Source organism: Cylas formicarius, unplaced genomic scaffold (assembly GCF_029955315.1).
Source record: "Cylas formicarius isolate icCylForm1 unplaced genomic scaffold, icCylForm1.1 PGA_scaffold_2__14_contigs__length_35257938, whole genome shotgun sequence".
Taxonomy (NCBI): Eukaryota; Metazoa; Arthropoda; class Insecta; order Coleoptera; family Brentidae; genus Cylas; species Cylas formicarius.
The window spans coordinates 34825639-34840738 of record NW_026844319.1 but is presented as its reverse complement, the minus strand read 5'-3'; the positions used below and the strand labels follow the sequence as shown (position 1 = coordinate 34840738).

The window sequence follows — 15100 nt, the reverse complement described above, 5'->3', positions numbered from 1 at the left end:
CTACTTGTATTTATGTATTGCCACGTGTCTATTACTGAATTGCAAGAAATTCGGCAGATGAAATTACCAGTTATTTGTTCCCGAATTTGTGAGCATAATTATGCGGAATTTTTTTTTTTGAATTTTAGAGAGTTTATTTGGTGGAAGTATTGCACCTTCACCGGTATTGGGTGAGGGCCCTTCGTAAAATCATGTTCCACAGATAATGAAAGTAAAAAATAATAATGCCGGATTTGCTAAAAAGAATTGCATCATTTCTATCATAACAAAAAATTAAAATTACATGTAGAAATTGCATCGTTTCTAACGTGTTTTACTTTCAATCAAGGAATTTTGTTTTCCTTAATTCAATCAGCTCGCGTCTTTACTTAGACGGCTGTCCAAGTTTTTCCATATATCGACAAGTAAATTAGACAATTTTTGCCAAGTCGTTAAAGTCGAACAAACACACCTAATCGAACCCAAAACCTCCGACAAGTCGAGTGTCAAGTTGACAGGTCTAACTTCGACCAAAGAACAATATTTACTTCACATAACGTTAAGTTCGTGATGACGTAAAAAGGAGTGCCCCGACCAATTTGTAATAATTTGTCTTTTACTTGGGCCGGTCGTCAGGACCGTGCTTTTAAAACATTTTGCATTTAAAGTTTATATATTTTAGGCAAGGTAAGTTCCATAAACTTTCAAAATAAATTAAATTTTGGTCACTGTTCATTGTACAGAAAGGGGGCCATAACGAATTCAATGTCAATTGAATTAAAGTTTTGAGGTTATACAAGTCGCAAGTTTTAGGCGAACATATTGTTTCTAATTTGCAGAAAAATGTCGCGTCGAAGGGAAACGGAAGAGACCGACAAACTCACTAGGATCGCTATCGTGAATGCCGACAAATGTAAACCGAAAAGGTGTCGGCAAGAATGCAAAAAATCGTGTCCCGTTGTACGAATGGGAAAACTTTGTATTGAAGTTACCCCAAACAGCAAAATCGCTGTTATATCGGAGGAACTTTGTATCGGTTGCGGTATATGTGTCAAGGTGAGATTTATATATAAGCTGTTTCATAAATAACGCGACAGTATTTACATAGAAATGCCCATTTGAAGCTATAACCATTATTAATTTACCGAGTAACTTACACCGGGAGACTACTCATCGATATGGTAAGAACTCATTTAAATTGCATCGTCTACCTATACCGCGTCCTGGTGAAGTGTTGGGTCTTGTTGGTACAAATGGGATAGGTAAATCTACAGCACTCAAAATATTGGCTGGGAAGCAGAAGCCCAATTTAGGGCGATTTATGGTATATTAGAGGCAGGTTTGGAAGGGATTTAAAGGGATTACATAAAATTTGTAGGATCCTCCTGATTGGACTGAGATTTTAAGCCATTTTAGAGGTAGCGAGTTGCAAAATTATTTCACCAAAATATTGGAAGATGACTTAAAAGCACTGATAAAACCGCAATATGTAGATCAAATTCCTAAGGCGGTGAAGGGTACCGTAGGTCAATTGTTGGATAAAAAAGATGAACTCAAGAACCAAGAGGAAATATGCACAATGTTAGGTGGGTGATTTTTCTTTTATATCACGGAACATGCTTAGATCATTCATTCTTTTTATCAGATTTGAAAAACGTCCGCGAAAGGGAAATAAGCGCCCTCTCGGGAGGGGAGCTTCAACGTTTTGCTTGTGCCATGGTATGCATTCAAAATGGCGATATTTTCATGTTCGACGAGCCTTCTTCTTATCTGGATGTTAAACAGCGCTTAAACGCGGCGCAAACGATTAGATCCTTATTGAGTCCTGACAAATTTATAATAGTTGTGGAGCACGACTTGAGTGTACTTGATTACCTGTCAGATTTCATTTGTTGTTTGTATGGCGTTCCGGGTGCTTATGGCGTTGTCACTATGCCTTTTTCGGTTCGAGAAGGTGAGACAATGCATGAACTTTTACATTGTATAAAACAAACTTGTAGTTCCCTTTCTTAAAATTATTGCTCTCATAATAAAAATAAAGGACTTCACAGTTATTTTTTTAAAATTTTAATATTCCATATTCTCTTTGATAATATATTATTAAAGTCTTCATGTGAGTATTATATTTTAGTTGATTTGTATTAATTTGACTTTAAATTAAATATTTTTTAAATTGCATAATGGAATTAAAGCGAAATACTTTTTAATAAGTTACAAGTCTGTGATGTCATATGGGGTGCGAACCGATTTGGATTGCAGGTATAAACATATTTTTGGATGGATTTGTGCCAACCGAAAATCTTCGATTCCGCGACGAATCATTGGTGTTTAAAGTTGCCGAATCGGCAACCGAGGAAGAGGTAAAGCGGATGAACCATTACGAGTATCCCGCGATGAGTAGGACCATGGGTAATTTTAAACTGCAAGTGAAAAAGGGTCAGTTTTCCGATTCGGAAATCTTGGTGCTTTTGGGTGAGAATGGTACCGGTAAGACCACCTTTATTAGGATGTTGGCGGGTAATTTGGAACCGGATGAAGGGTCTGGTAGGTTTCTATTTTCGCGGGCTGGAATTTCAGTTGATTTTGTACGAATCGAATTGTGTTTCAGGCAACTTACCCCAGCTCCATATCAGTTATAAGCCCCAGAAGATAAGTCCAAAGTCTCAGGGCCTTGTCAGGCAGTTGCTTCACGAAAAGATTAGAGACGCTTACATACATCCGCAGGTATGACATACTGGTATAAGTTTCTACATGAATTAACTCTAGTTGGCAATTTCCGATACATGTCTGATCCAAATTCACGTGTAAATGTGCTAACAAATGTGGTGCCCAATTTTCCAGTAGTTGACCAACAGCAATTAAGCCAAGTGTTTGGTTTTAGTTGTTCTCTATAATAATGTAGTTAATTATATTTACCAATAAATATATAAACGTGTCGAGTTACGCAATACTACCTACTTTTTTTTTGGGATCTTTTTGAAAATCCAAAAATTGTAATCACTTTATATATGTTTTTGTATGAACAATACTGGCAAATTAAAAAATATGTATCTTAATTATTATGTTTATATTAATAAAACTGGGTATAATACAGGGTATTAGTTAAATAGGGAACAACAAAAAAGAAAGAAACAAATAGAATTATCTTAAGATCAGCAGTGGTTGTCCAGACACATTGTATTTAAATTGGAAATAATCAAAATTTTTGAAAATTGGGCGGCCCGATAACGTTTCCTACCGTTTCTAGTTCATCGCAGACGTTATGAAACCGTTAAAGATCGACGACATAATCGACCAGGAGGTGCAGAACTTGTCGGGTGGCGAACTTCAACGGGTCGCGATGACCCTGTGCCTAGGCAAACCGGCCGATGTTTATTTGATCGACGAACCGAGCGCCTATTTGGACTCGGAGCAACGTTTGGTCGCGGCTAAAGTCATCAAGAGGTTCATCCTGCATGCGAAAAAGACGGGTTTCGTAGTCGAGCACGATTTCATCATGGCGACCTATCTGGCCGATCGGGTCATCGTTTTTGAAGGTCAACCTTCGGTGTGTACCATCGCGAACTCGCCGCAAACGCTACTCGCAGGAATGAATCGATTTTTGGAACTGCTCGGGATAACGTTCAGGAGAGATCCGAATAATTTCCGACCCAGGATAAATAAGCAGGAATCGGTGAAGGATGTCGAACAGAAACGGGCCGGTCAATATTTCTTTTTGGAAGATTGAAAGTAGAGTACTTGGCATATGTCGGTCACCCCCGGGCTTCAGAGGCGAAATAATGTTATATTCTAACAAAGGCAGGAAAATAAAAGATTTATAATTACGTTTTTTTATTATGCTATCGTCGCTACGGCTACCCATTGATAATTGACAATGGAAAAATGAATATCTTTCTACTCCCTTTCCTAGAATGTCCAATTATCCATTGGTCAAGCCTGCAGCAAGTATCACTAAGAGTACATCACAGGTGTCAGATCTGACATCACACTTTTCACTCGATGAATCTTACTTGTGATATTTTGCACACAAATTCACCCAAAAACTAATAGTCGCAGAGAAAATATAGTATGTCAGCAGGTGAGGTTTATAAACTTCGCCAACCCTTATTAAAACGTTATCATCGGCACAGTGTTGCCAGTTGTACTTAAACCTAAGAACAACTTTTTGTATAGATTATTCCGTTAAATTTATTTAAAAGGCTCTCAAAATTTTCAGCAACGGTTTTTTAGAGGGGACGTCATAACCAGGTCTTTTGTGGCCACCGGTACATACCGGGCTTTGGGGGAGAAGATCGTAAATGTCAATTATCAATAAATATTTTTCATAAACGCGGTACGTTTGTGGTTATAGATGGCTCAAATGCTGATTATGAACCAGGAATAACCGAAGGCATCAATGTTCGTAAAAAAAATGTCAATCCGGGGAAGATAACTTAATTCCCTTAAACTAGGAATCATAGGCTAGGATATAGCATATAGCAACCTGACAGAAACAACAAATACCGGATATAAGCTTCTCTTACGATGATGTCGCAGAGTCAATGATGACGTAACATCTAGGTAACCGATACCGCGTCGGAACGGAAATTACCGGTATTTCGCCTTCGATCGCCCTATAACGCCCGATTTCAAGACAATTTGAAGGAATTGAAACTTTACTTTTAAAATAGGCGCCTATAACAAAAAAAACTCCCATACGTTTAAAAAAAACTCGTAAAAGCGCAGAGTAAATAAAAACATCCGTTTTACCGAATCCCGCCCAATGATCGACCTCGCAGGAATTTCCACTCCGACCCCTACGTGTTCTCGCAGAGTGCCGACTGCCGATCGTAGTCAGTTGGATACGCGTAGAGTTGCAGGCGGTTGCGTTTCACTTGGGCGTGACACAGTTTCGTTTCAACGAGTTTTTCTCCCGTGTTTTTTGAGCAAGGTAAGTGATATTCGAGAGTCGTCTATCAAAGTATATCAAAACGTTATCGGTCAAGTGCGATACTTATCGGTTATTATTTAATATACTGCTTGATAGGTAATGCCGGTCGTGCTCTGCAGGAATGTCTTATAAATAATAAACGTTTTTCTATTGCGGCCCGTCGTACAAACCGCCGGTCATTGGCATTTGCTCTGTAATAGTTACGGGCGTGGTCCGCCGCTTTAATATTGTTTATAAATAGAAAGTTCATCACGGATAAATTTAGACGAATCTCAAACACCGAAAAATAAAATCAGACGAATGACTAAACCCCGATAAAAGAATTCCGTTTCAATCTAATCCGCGATTCAAAGAATCGAATCGACGTTGTTATTCACTGTTGCAAGGTGATGTTTATTTAAAACGATGATGTCATTAATGGTGTTGTATTTATTCTTATACATGCCCGGACGCGGGCGCAGTACCGACTGATAAATCGCCAACTGCAGTACCTAGTAGTACCTGTTTTAGTGTTAACGTTTTCGTTTGTTTTTTATTTCTAGGAACCACATACAAGCAACCATGAGCAACCAGCAGTATTACCCATTCAAAGTAAGTCCATTTTTATTAATACTAAGAATAATGTCATCACGCTAAACCGCGTGCTCATGACATAGACCGGCGGAACCATCTTCTATTTTTAAAAATCGAACTACGCCATCGATATTTGGGCGTTACAACAAAAAATTAAACGGATTCTGAATACGAATCGTAACGCGCATGTCCGAAACTTTCGCTTGCCTCGAAAATATGTATCGATTAAAGAAAGTAGGTTATGCTGCATCCATAAAATAACCCCAGACTTGTTGGAGCCTCTGTCTGTTATTTATTAGTCTATTATTGAATTCACACACAAATATCGACTAACCGTTAGGCACAATAACCACCATATAACACCATATAACTAACCAAAACAAATAACAATAATAAGAAATAGTCAGTTTTCCGAATAAAATAACCCTGACATGTAGATAGAAAAAAGCATCGCCCAAATCAAAAACAGTAGGAAGATGTTTATTTAAAAAATAAACTAAAATATTTGAATAGCAGGTTGGAGTGTTGATTTCGGAGACGGTTTCGAGATTATGTTAATTAAAATGTTTTTGTTGTTTTCCAAGCTTCGCTAAACTTTAATAACCAAGAGTTTCGAAATATCATTATACTCTGTATATATTTGTGGCTAATAATAATTAATGTTTTTTGTGCACCACGTTCTAAAAATACGCCGAGTCGTGTAAAGAGCAAATAGGTTGGAAAAAAAATAATGACATTTGAGTTCGATCATTCATTGATCGTTGCGATAGCAACTCAATTATTTACATATTTAGGTATTCGAGGTAAACGCCCAAACAGGCCACGAACATCATTGATTAACGATTATACATACACCCACACGTCTATACCGCGGGAACATGCAACAGCAACAATTCCGAGCGAATGTGTCATTAGACATGATTAACACACGCATTAGCTTAATTAAATTGATGCGCGATATCAGTCTCCAAGTAGCTAAGAGAACTTATTTATTTATTTATAGTGAGTTTATCTTTAACTAGTCAATATTTAGATTTAAGTAGTAAATGAGTCATCTGTTTCCGAAACCTTTGGTACATAACCTTGGGCTGACTTCATGGCGATGGTATGCGCCATTTAACATAAAAATTGGGTAAATATAATTATTATTATCGCGTAAATATTTTTTATTAGTACGTTTAATTATTTCGCATTATAGAAAAATGATAAAAATTATAGTTAGTTGTTAATGTTACAGCGCTATAATGGAACTATGGCTGCATCAATTAAAGGATTCGCCGCAATGTCAACGAAATTCTGAATCCCTGTTTTTACATGCATTTTTTACTTACAATAGTTTTAAGACTGGGTTTTATTTCACCAATCCATTCGTTAATTTTTTTATCATTGGAATAGCCTGCTTAACCAACAAAATAAGTTCAGCCTTCTTCATTCATTTTATAAATATGTGCTGGTGATGAAGAAAAACATTTTTACACTTATTCGCACTAACTAAATTTTTAATCCATTGCAAACTAAAAATGACTAAATAAAAACTTACTGGATGTAACAACGAGTGGAATCACATTTCTTCAAAGTCCCAACAATGTATCCGATTCTCGTTTTAAGAGGCCGGGGCGATTTATTTAACTTTTATTTCGGCGAGTTTAAAAGATTTCTGGGATCATTTTTTGAATTTAAAAGTTTTATTTGGCTCTAACAGTCCTAAACAATAGTTTTGTGATACTGATTATACAAGGAACACAGAATAGTAGATTGGGTAGTTTACGTAAAATAATCACAGACAATAAATTCTTAATTCGCTTCGACGTTGTCATAGTTTGCGTTCTACGCGTAATCGGTATTGTGCGCGTGACGTCATAACCGTCCACTCGGTCGGAATATTTTCCACAATCACAAACTTACTAAATGATTCAAGCGTGCAGTTCTATTTTTAGAACGTTACTTAAGAAGCGTGTAATGTTACATGACTAAATAAATACCCACGGGCGTGGGCTGTCGTATATAGGCTAAGATTATTAATAATCTTTTAACCTTTAATCAAATTAATCGAGCGCGTTTCGTTTCCTTTGAAAATGTTATTGTTATTGCCCCAGTGCACCCCTACCGTGTACCCCGCGGATCCTTTCGATCCCGTGGCCGACGCGGCCACCCTGAAGAAGGCGATGAAAGGTTTCGGCGCCGACGAAAAAGCCATCATCGACGTCCTGGCGCGCAGAGGCATTGTTCAGCGTTTAGAAATTGCGGAAACTTTCAAGGTAAGTGCGCAGTTCCGTTTTATTTAGTTGTGCCGGAGATACGCCTTTCGCAGACTTCCTATGGTAAAGACCTGATCTCCGAACTCAAAAGCGAATTGGGCGGCAAATTCGAGGACGTCATAGTCGCTCTTATGACGCCGCTGCCCCAGTTCTACGCCAAAGAATTGCACGACGCGGTCGCCGGTGTCGGTACCGACGAGGAGGCCATCATCGAAATCTTGTGCACCTTGTCTAATTACGGAATCAGGACGATTGCCCAATTCTACGAGCAAAGTGAGTATACAATGACTAGCGACGGCCTTGGGGCCCGAATACGTGCGATTTTTTTAAAGTTAATTCGAATTTCTATTGTTGTCGTTACGCTTGGCAAGTGCAAAATGTTTATCTGTGCGCTTTAGTAAATAGTTACGTATATACGCCGCCGTCTAATTCACTACAGACTCTTCATTTGAAATTGCCACTTCAACAATAGTAATACATACATACACATATATTATTTCATAAGCGAATCTAAAATCTGACGTTGTTCGATCAAATTCTGATTGAAAAATTAATTAATAATTAATTAAAAACTTTATTACCGAGCATAATTGCTAAGATTTTAAAAAGTTGACAAACGACAGTAAATACTAGGCGCCATATCTATAGTACATTGATTTTTTTTTGCGGTCATCTTGGCCAACAAATATAAATTTCAAATAGTCAGCCTTATACAAATGAATGAAATGCTAAATACGATAAAGTTATTTTCCATAAAAAAAATCTTTTAACAATTTTTCTTTTAAATAGTTATTGTCAATTTTTCGTCATCCTGTATTTATTTATTTTTAAAATATTAACCCACACAACAGTCGAAAACGAGTATCGTATCCGGGGATTCCTTTAAGAGGGTTATAAGTAAATTGAACTTCGGAAATTCATAATAATTTATTATAAAATACGTATTATTATTAAATAATGGTAGATAATAACTCTACAATTGCCAGATGTTATCGAGATCGAATTTGACTAGTTAGTTAAGAAGTTGGCCAGCCTCTCAACACTAGAAACGATAGGACTTGAAATATAGGGTATTATACCGGATGACACAAGAAAGTGGGAACACTATAACTTTTAAACGGCTTGAGATAGCGATTTGAAATTTGGAAGGGTTAAGATAGCCTGGGAACAAACATTTTTTAAAACGGGTCCTTTTTTTGCAACGTTTTGACACAAAAATTTTCAAAATCAAAAAAATTTGCTATAAAAAGTTTCATTTACAATTTTTCCCATGATCAGGTGACCCGGTAAATAGTATTTATGCTGATCACAGCCTCCTAGACACGATTTTCAAAAATTAAATTGAAATAAAATAAAAAAGAGAAAAATCATTCTATCCTACGTAGAATCCAAAAATGCAAAAAATATAGGTCGTTTCCGCTCAAACCCGTATTGTCAAAAAATTGGACATTCAGCCTGTATTTACCCTTACCTTACCTTACCTTAAAAGTTATAGTTATATACGTTATTGCACCAGATCTCAACATACGAGTTTTCAATAATTAAACCAAACGTGCGTGAAAATTGTGTCTCCCTTCCCTTTCCAGTTTACGGCAAGCCGCTCGAAAAGGACCTGAAGGACGACACTTCCGGCCATTTCAAGCGACTCCTGGTCTCGCTCTGTCAGGTAAGTGACGTTTTTTCGCGAGTACCAACCGTATCGTTTCGACGGTCCGACGTTTCGACAGGCCAATCGCGACGAAAATCAGGGCGTCAACGAGCAGCAAGCCACCGCGGACGCGGAAGCGCTCATCGAAGCCGGCGAGGCCAAGTGGGGTACGGAGGAATCGATTTTTAACTCGATACTGATAACGAGGAGCTATCAGCAGCTGAGAGCCACATTCGGCGAATACGAAAGGCTGACCGGCAAGGACATAGAGGAGGTCATCAAGAAGGAGTTCTCGGGAAGCGTAAAGAAGGGACTCTTGGGCATCGGTAAGTTTGAAGATAAGCGATGCGCCACCTGCCGGTCCAGTGTTAAACCATTGGGTAATACTAGAGGTTATTCATTTAATATTATTGTGGTGGACGTTTTGTGACTCTTGGGCTTAAAAAACAATTGTTTGGAATTATTTATTTCTCCTTTTTTTACATCATTAACACTATGCAGAACCCGTGACTAGAATCAGTCACGAGTTAATACTAACCTAATCAGTTCTCCACTTTTCTTTCCCTTTTAATATCCAATATGTGTTTTATATTGTGGAAATCTACATTACATCTAACTGCTTTTTTGTTATGCTCTATTGAATTTTTACTTCCGTTTTGAGCTTAAACTCAGTAATTTCCAGCAATTCTAACCTATAAGTCCGAAACAAAATTTCAACAGTGGTAATTGGCGTGGTTCAATAGTTAGTGTAGAAATTGAAGATGAATTATTCTTAGAAGTGGCTCATTGGATTAGTTTAATATTATCATTATTCACGCCCACGTCATCTACGGCTAGGATTGTGGCATTAATTATTTGGCAGTTTTATGTTATGCATTACGTCGAAATCGCGTCGTCCTGGGCACCCAATAGAGTCGATATTATTATTGGAATTACCCCAATCGTTAAGTATCGTATCGTATCATATCGTATTCCTTGAAAAGGGTTATAGGTAAATTTAACATCACAAACGCAAAATAACTTACTATAAAAAAATACATATTATTAAATACTGATAGATAATACCCTACAATTGCAAGATATTGTTTAAAACATTTTTCGACTAGTCAATTAAAAAGTAATCACTTGACCGGTCAATTAAGAAGTGATCAATTGACTATGGCCACCATTCTGTATGGTGGCTATATCTTAATCCTACGCGGAGTGGGCCATGATGATCCAATAAGTTTGAAAGATTGTTTCACGTTATTTCAAATTATATCACGTGATATAGCAAGTAAAGGCCAAACTAATGAGAAAACACTAAATTTGTGTTACGAGGATTTTTTATTTAGTGTCAAAAGGTCAAATATCTTAATGCTTCATTGCGTCTTGTGTAGTAAAATTCATTCTATGATAAATATTTGCACCAGAAATTAGAGTATCTGCCTTTGGATGTAGGAAAATATCACCTTGTATTCTTTATTCTGTGATAATGTTAAATCTGTAGTTTTTGTAGGTACCTTAATATATTTTTATAAAATAGGGAGGCAGAGATGGGCAGAATTTTATTTTTTAGGGAGGTTTACGAGACACATAAAAAAAAAACTGATTTTTTGCTCGATTATTGAGATTTCTCTAATCAAAATTAAAGAATTGACTTAAGTTAATAGAAGAAGAACACAGATCGGAATCGGAAACACAAAATTAATATGTTCTCATTGATATAAGTAGTCTTACTTACCTCTATTAAGTTCATCGATTGGAAAAAGGTATTTACTTACCGTGGCCACAAAACAGGAAGCAGAACTTGGACAGTTTTTTAAATATTTCTGCAAGAATGCGGAGGCGTCACACGATTGGCCATATTCGGACGCTGTTTACGGTTACCATGGTTACCCCGGTTACTCTGGGATTTAGTTGTTTCTCGATATTTCGAAGCCTGCTTGTTTAATGTTGCATCATCCTGACGTTATTAATCTTTGTGGTACCAATTTTTAGTGAAGTGCGTCAAGAGCAAGGTGGGGTATTTTGCGGAACGTCTGCACGACGCGATGGCCGGACTGGGAACCACCGACAAAACTCTGATCCGTATCGTGGTGTCGAGGTCTGAGATCGACTTGGCCGATATCAAGCAAGCGTTCCTGGACAAGTACGGCAAAACGCTCGAGTCGTGGATCCAGGTGAGTCGGCGATGACGACTCGCGCTCATCATTATTTCAATCGATTTTCATTTTCTGATCGATGGGAACTTTGCCGTGTCACCTTGCAACGCCGGTAGATTTGCTTACGCGGAAAACGACCGTCTTTTAACTTGTGATTAATTTTTGGCTACCAGTTAGTTTCCGCGACGCAATCCATTGCCTAAATAAAAACACGGTCGGAATAAAAAACAATTTTTTTTTCGTGGGAAGAAAACGTTTCTTACACAAGTGTTCGTGTTAGGCCGGTACCAATAAAATAAAAGCATCACGAAAATATGGTAGAAAGCGATGGTGCTAGCAAAAAAACAAAGCTAACCGAGATTGACAGTTTTTATCAAAATTAAAATTACAAAGTAACTTTTTTCTTCAGTTGCAACGCATGAAAACTCTTCCGATACGAGTCGTCCCAGTGCTTGAAATGAACTTATCATAATGAAGAGTAAAAAACACTAAATTAGATATCTAACAGATATCATCGCACTTTATCGGTTTCCGTTGCGCCAGTCTATGAATCTAGCCAGGAAAAATGCAGTCTTATACAGAGTGTTTCAAAAAACATGCGCTAATGCTCGGTTGGAGAATCGTAATAAAAAGAGAAAAGTTTTTCGAGACACGATACTATTAAAAAGAAACAGTTTTTTTTGCAATGTTATTTTTGTTTTTTACTTCGAATGAGCCACAAAAAATAGAACTTTTTTGACTCTTTTATATCTTGCCACATACAACAGACTTAACGGTAGAAAATTAGCAACAAAGAATATGCATGCATGCCTGTTTTTTGAAACACCCTGTACAGCTTGTTTAGAGCAGTCGGACATATCCCTAGAATTGGCTTTATGATATATGGCATAATTAATATCCAGACGCAGATTACTTTTGGTTAGTTGACTAAGTAATACTAAAAAATATAAGGTTGTTCGGAAAGTCATTTCGTTTTTTCCCGTCAGAGGACTTAATTACGTTTTTTCGAAACCAACTTCACACTTAAGCCGCATAACCATTATATGCCTTGAGAGCTGATATTGCAAGGCTTGTGTGTGAAAAAGTTCTATTAATTCTACGCAGTAGTTTTTGGTTGGTGCCCTCTTAAATATGGAGAGCAATAAGCAGCATTTTCGTCATATTTTACTTTTTTACTTTAGAAAAGGTAAAATGCTGTCCAAGCGAGAAAAAAATTGACGGATGTGTATGGAGAAGGCGTGTTAACAGTACGCCAGTGCCAGAACTGGTTTGCAAAATTTCGATCCGGCAATTTTGATGTCGAAGATGCACCACGGTCTGGAAGGCCGGTCGAAGCTGACAAAGATGCGATAAAGGCATTAGTTGATGCAAATCGGCGAATAACCACACGAGAGATCGGTGAGAGATAAAATTTGTCGAATTCGACTGTTTATGGCCATTTGAAAGGCATGGGCTTAACCTCGAAGCTCGATGTGTGGGTGCCCCATGTCCTTACGGAGCGAAATTTGTGTCGTCGCGTTGACGTGTGTGATTCGCTCCTCAAACGTCAAGACAATGATCCATTTTTGAAGCGGATTATTACTGGGGACGAAAAATGGGTTGTATACAACAATGTTAAACGCAAGAGGTCATGGAGCAGAAAAGATGAACCGGCTCAAAGCGTGTCAAAAGCCAACATTTACCAAAAAAAGGTGATGCTCTCCGTTCGGTGGGATGTCAAAGGAATCGTTTTTTTTGAGCTTTTGCCGGACAATACAACGATTAATTCAGAAGTCTATTGTCATCAACTGGACAAATTGAATGATTCACTTAAAGAGAAGAGGCCCGAATTAATCAACAGGAAGGGTGTAGTGTTCCACCAGGATAATGCGAGACCTCACACAAGTTTGGTCACTCGCCAAAAACTTTTACAGCTTGAATGGGACGTACTGCAACATCCACCATATTCTCCAGATCTGGCGCCTTCCGACTACTATTTGTTCCGGTCCCTGCAAAATTTTTTGGATGGCAAAACCTTTACCTCAAATGAAGATGTCAAAAACCACCTGAACCAGTTTTTTGCCAGCAAGGACCAAAACTTTTATGAGAGGGGAATTATGTTACTGCCGGAAAGATGGCAAAAGGTGTCGGACCAGAATGGCCAATATATAATTTAATAAAATATTTATTCATTATACGAAAACTGTCTTTCATGTTCTCCAAAAAAAACGAAATGACTTTCCGAACAACCCAATAATATCGAGACGCAGATTAGTTTTGGTTAGTTGGCTAAGTAATACTTAACTAAAAAATATTATGAATAATTCTAATTATAGCTAGAGAGCGATGTAGTGGTGCTTTAATATAAGCCCTAGTTTTATTTTTTATTTTTTGAAGGCATGAAAACAATGGGGTGTTATTTTTGATCACTCCCAGTGCACGAAGTATAGCTGCATGTAAAAAGTGCACATCGGTGGCGGTTTTTCGTTTTTTCTTTTTGGTGCGTGGGCGGAGGGGATGATTCCTAACCCACGTGGAGGTTCGTCGCATGTTTTACTGACATTTGCTTCCCTTTGCAGGGTGACACGTCGGGCGACTACAAGCGGGTCCTTCTGGCCATACTCGACTAACTCCACCCCCCGAAACTATCCGTCTAAACGCACCTCCGCGCGCCTGCGTGTCAATTTCCGAAACACACTCAAATTAAAAAAAAAACTCTTTACGTCCCACGATTGTAGTTTTTAGCTTTTTCATCGTCAACTGCCATCATTGTTGTAACTGTTGTGTATAAAAGGAGACGCGCTCGGCTGAGCGCGCCCTCTCGCGTCGTCATAACGAACTATCATATTTTTGTAACGTGTTGCAGGACGACGTGGGCGGCGACATCAAGTATGTCTTGAAGGTCCTCGCTTCCGGATGTTGAATACCGCTAAAAAATTTCTCAGGTGTCCTTACAGCAAAAAAAAAAAAATTGTTCAATGTTGTTTAGGTGGCCTTAACGGAAAACGTATTTATAAAATAACCGTATAGCTTTACGAGGAGACACAGAACTTATACCGTCGTTTAATTCTTGTTCTAGAGTCTATTAAGTGTTATTCCATATAATTATATGTAGGAGGGGGCTGGGTTCGACGGCGAGTATACCCCGCCTCTGGGGCGCTTGCCGCGTAATACCGTTTTATATGTATTTTCATTTTTTATGTAAACGTTTGTATAACTTGAATGTGCTTCTGGTGCTTACAGTAAAAAACATTGGGAAAAAGTTTTGCGTTTTATTTTCCTGACTTTTCCATATTTTATATGACCTTCCAAATAATGTTACGCAAAATAATTTAGTGAAACAAAAAAAAATAAACATTAAAAAATATGTATAAATACGAGGGCAGCGCCAAAATTTCCCGGCCTGAATATTAAAGAAAGTAAAGTAACAGAGAGTAAACTTGAATACACTTATTACATCTCTTCATTAACAACTCAATCCCTTCAAAAAATATTCTTTTGATTTGTCTGCAAAATGAACTTCGTCCTTAAACGTCCACGTAAGTCCTTTTTCAAATATCCAAACAAATAAGAGTCGCTGGGGGCAATA

At 37.8% G+C, this 15100-nt stretch overlaps 2 protein-coding genes across 3 annotated transcripts; both read left to right on the top strand.

Annotated features, from left to right (window-relative positions):
* The first annotated feature begins 535 nt into the window (after nucleotides 1-535).
* On the top strand, nucleotides 536-3803 carry LOC132698713 (protein Pixie). The gene is made up of 8 exons (XM_060664914.1): nucleotides 536-666; nucleotides 819-1035; nucleotides 1088-1303; nucleotides 1358-1565; nucleotides 1625-1933; nucleotides 2239-2523; nucleotides 2588-2703; nucleotides 3227-3803. The coding sequence occupies exons 2-8, from the start codon at nucleotides 823-825 to the stop codon at nucleotides 3704-3706; spliced, it is 1827 nt and encodes a 608-aa protein (XP_060520897.1). The 5' UTR covers nucleotides 536-666; nucleotides 819-822; the 3' UTR covers nucleotides 3707-3803.
* Nucleotides 3804-4756: 953 nt separating this feature from the next.
* LOC132698745 (annexin B9) lies at nucleotides 4757-14773 on the top strand. 2 transcript variants are annotated; one of them, XM_060664971.1, is made up of 8 exons: nucleotides 4757-4909; nucleotides 5452-5500; nucleotides 7579-7740; nucleotides 7794-8013; nucleotides 9327-9406; nucleotides 9468-9714; nucleotides 11369-11550; nucleotides 14378-14773. In XM_060664971.1, exons 2-8 carry the CDS (start codon nucleotides 5471-5473, stop codon nucleotides 14432-14434), a joined length of 978 nt encoding a protein of 325 aa, XP_060520954.1. In that variant the 5' UTR covers nucleotides 4757-4909; nucleotides 5452-5470; the 3' UTR covers nucleotides 14435-14773. The 2 variants fall into 2 exon arrangements, with proteins under 2 accessions (XP_060520954.1, XP_060520955.1); XM_060664972.1 differs by having other exon boundaries at nucleotides 14091-14773.
* The last annotated feature ends 327 nt before the right edge of the window (nucleotides 14774-15100 follow it).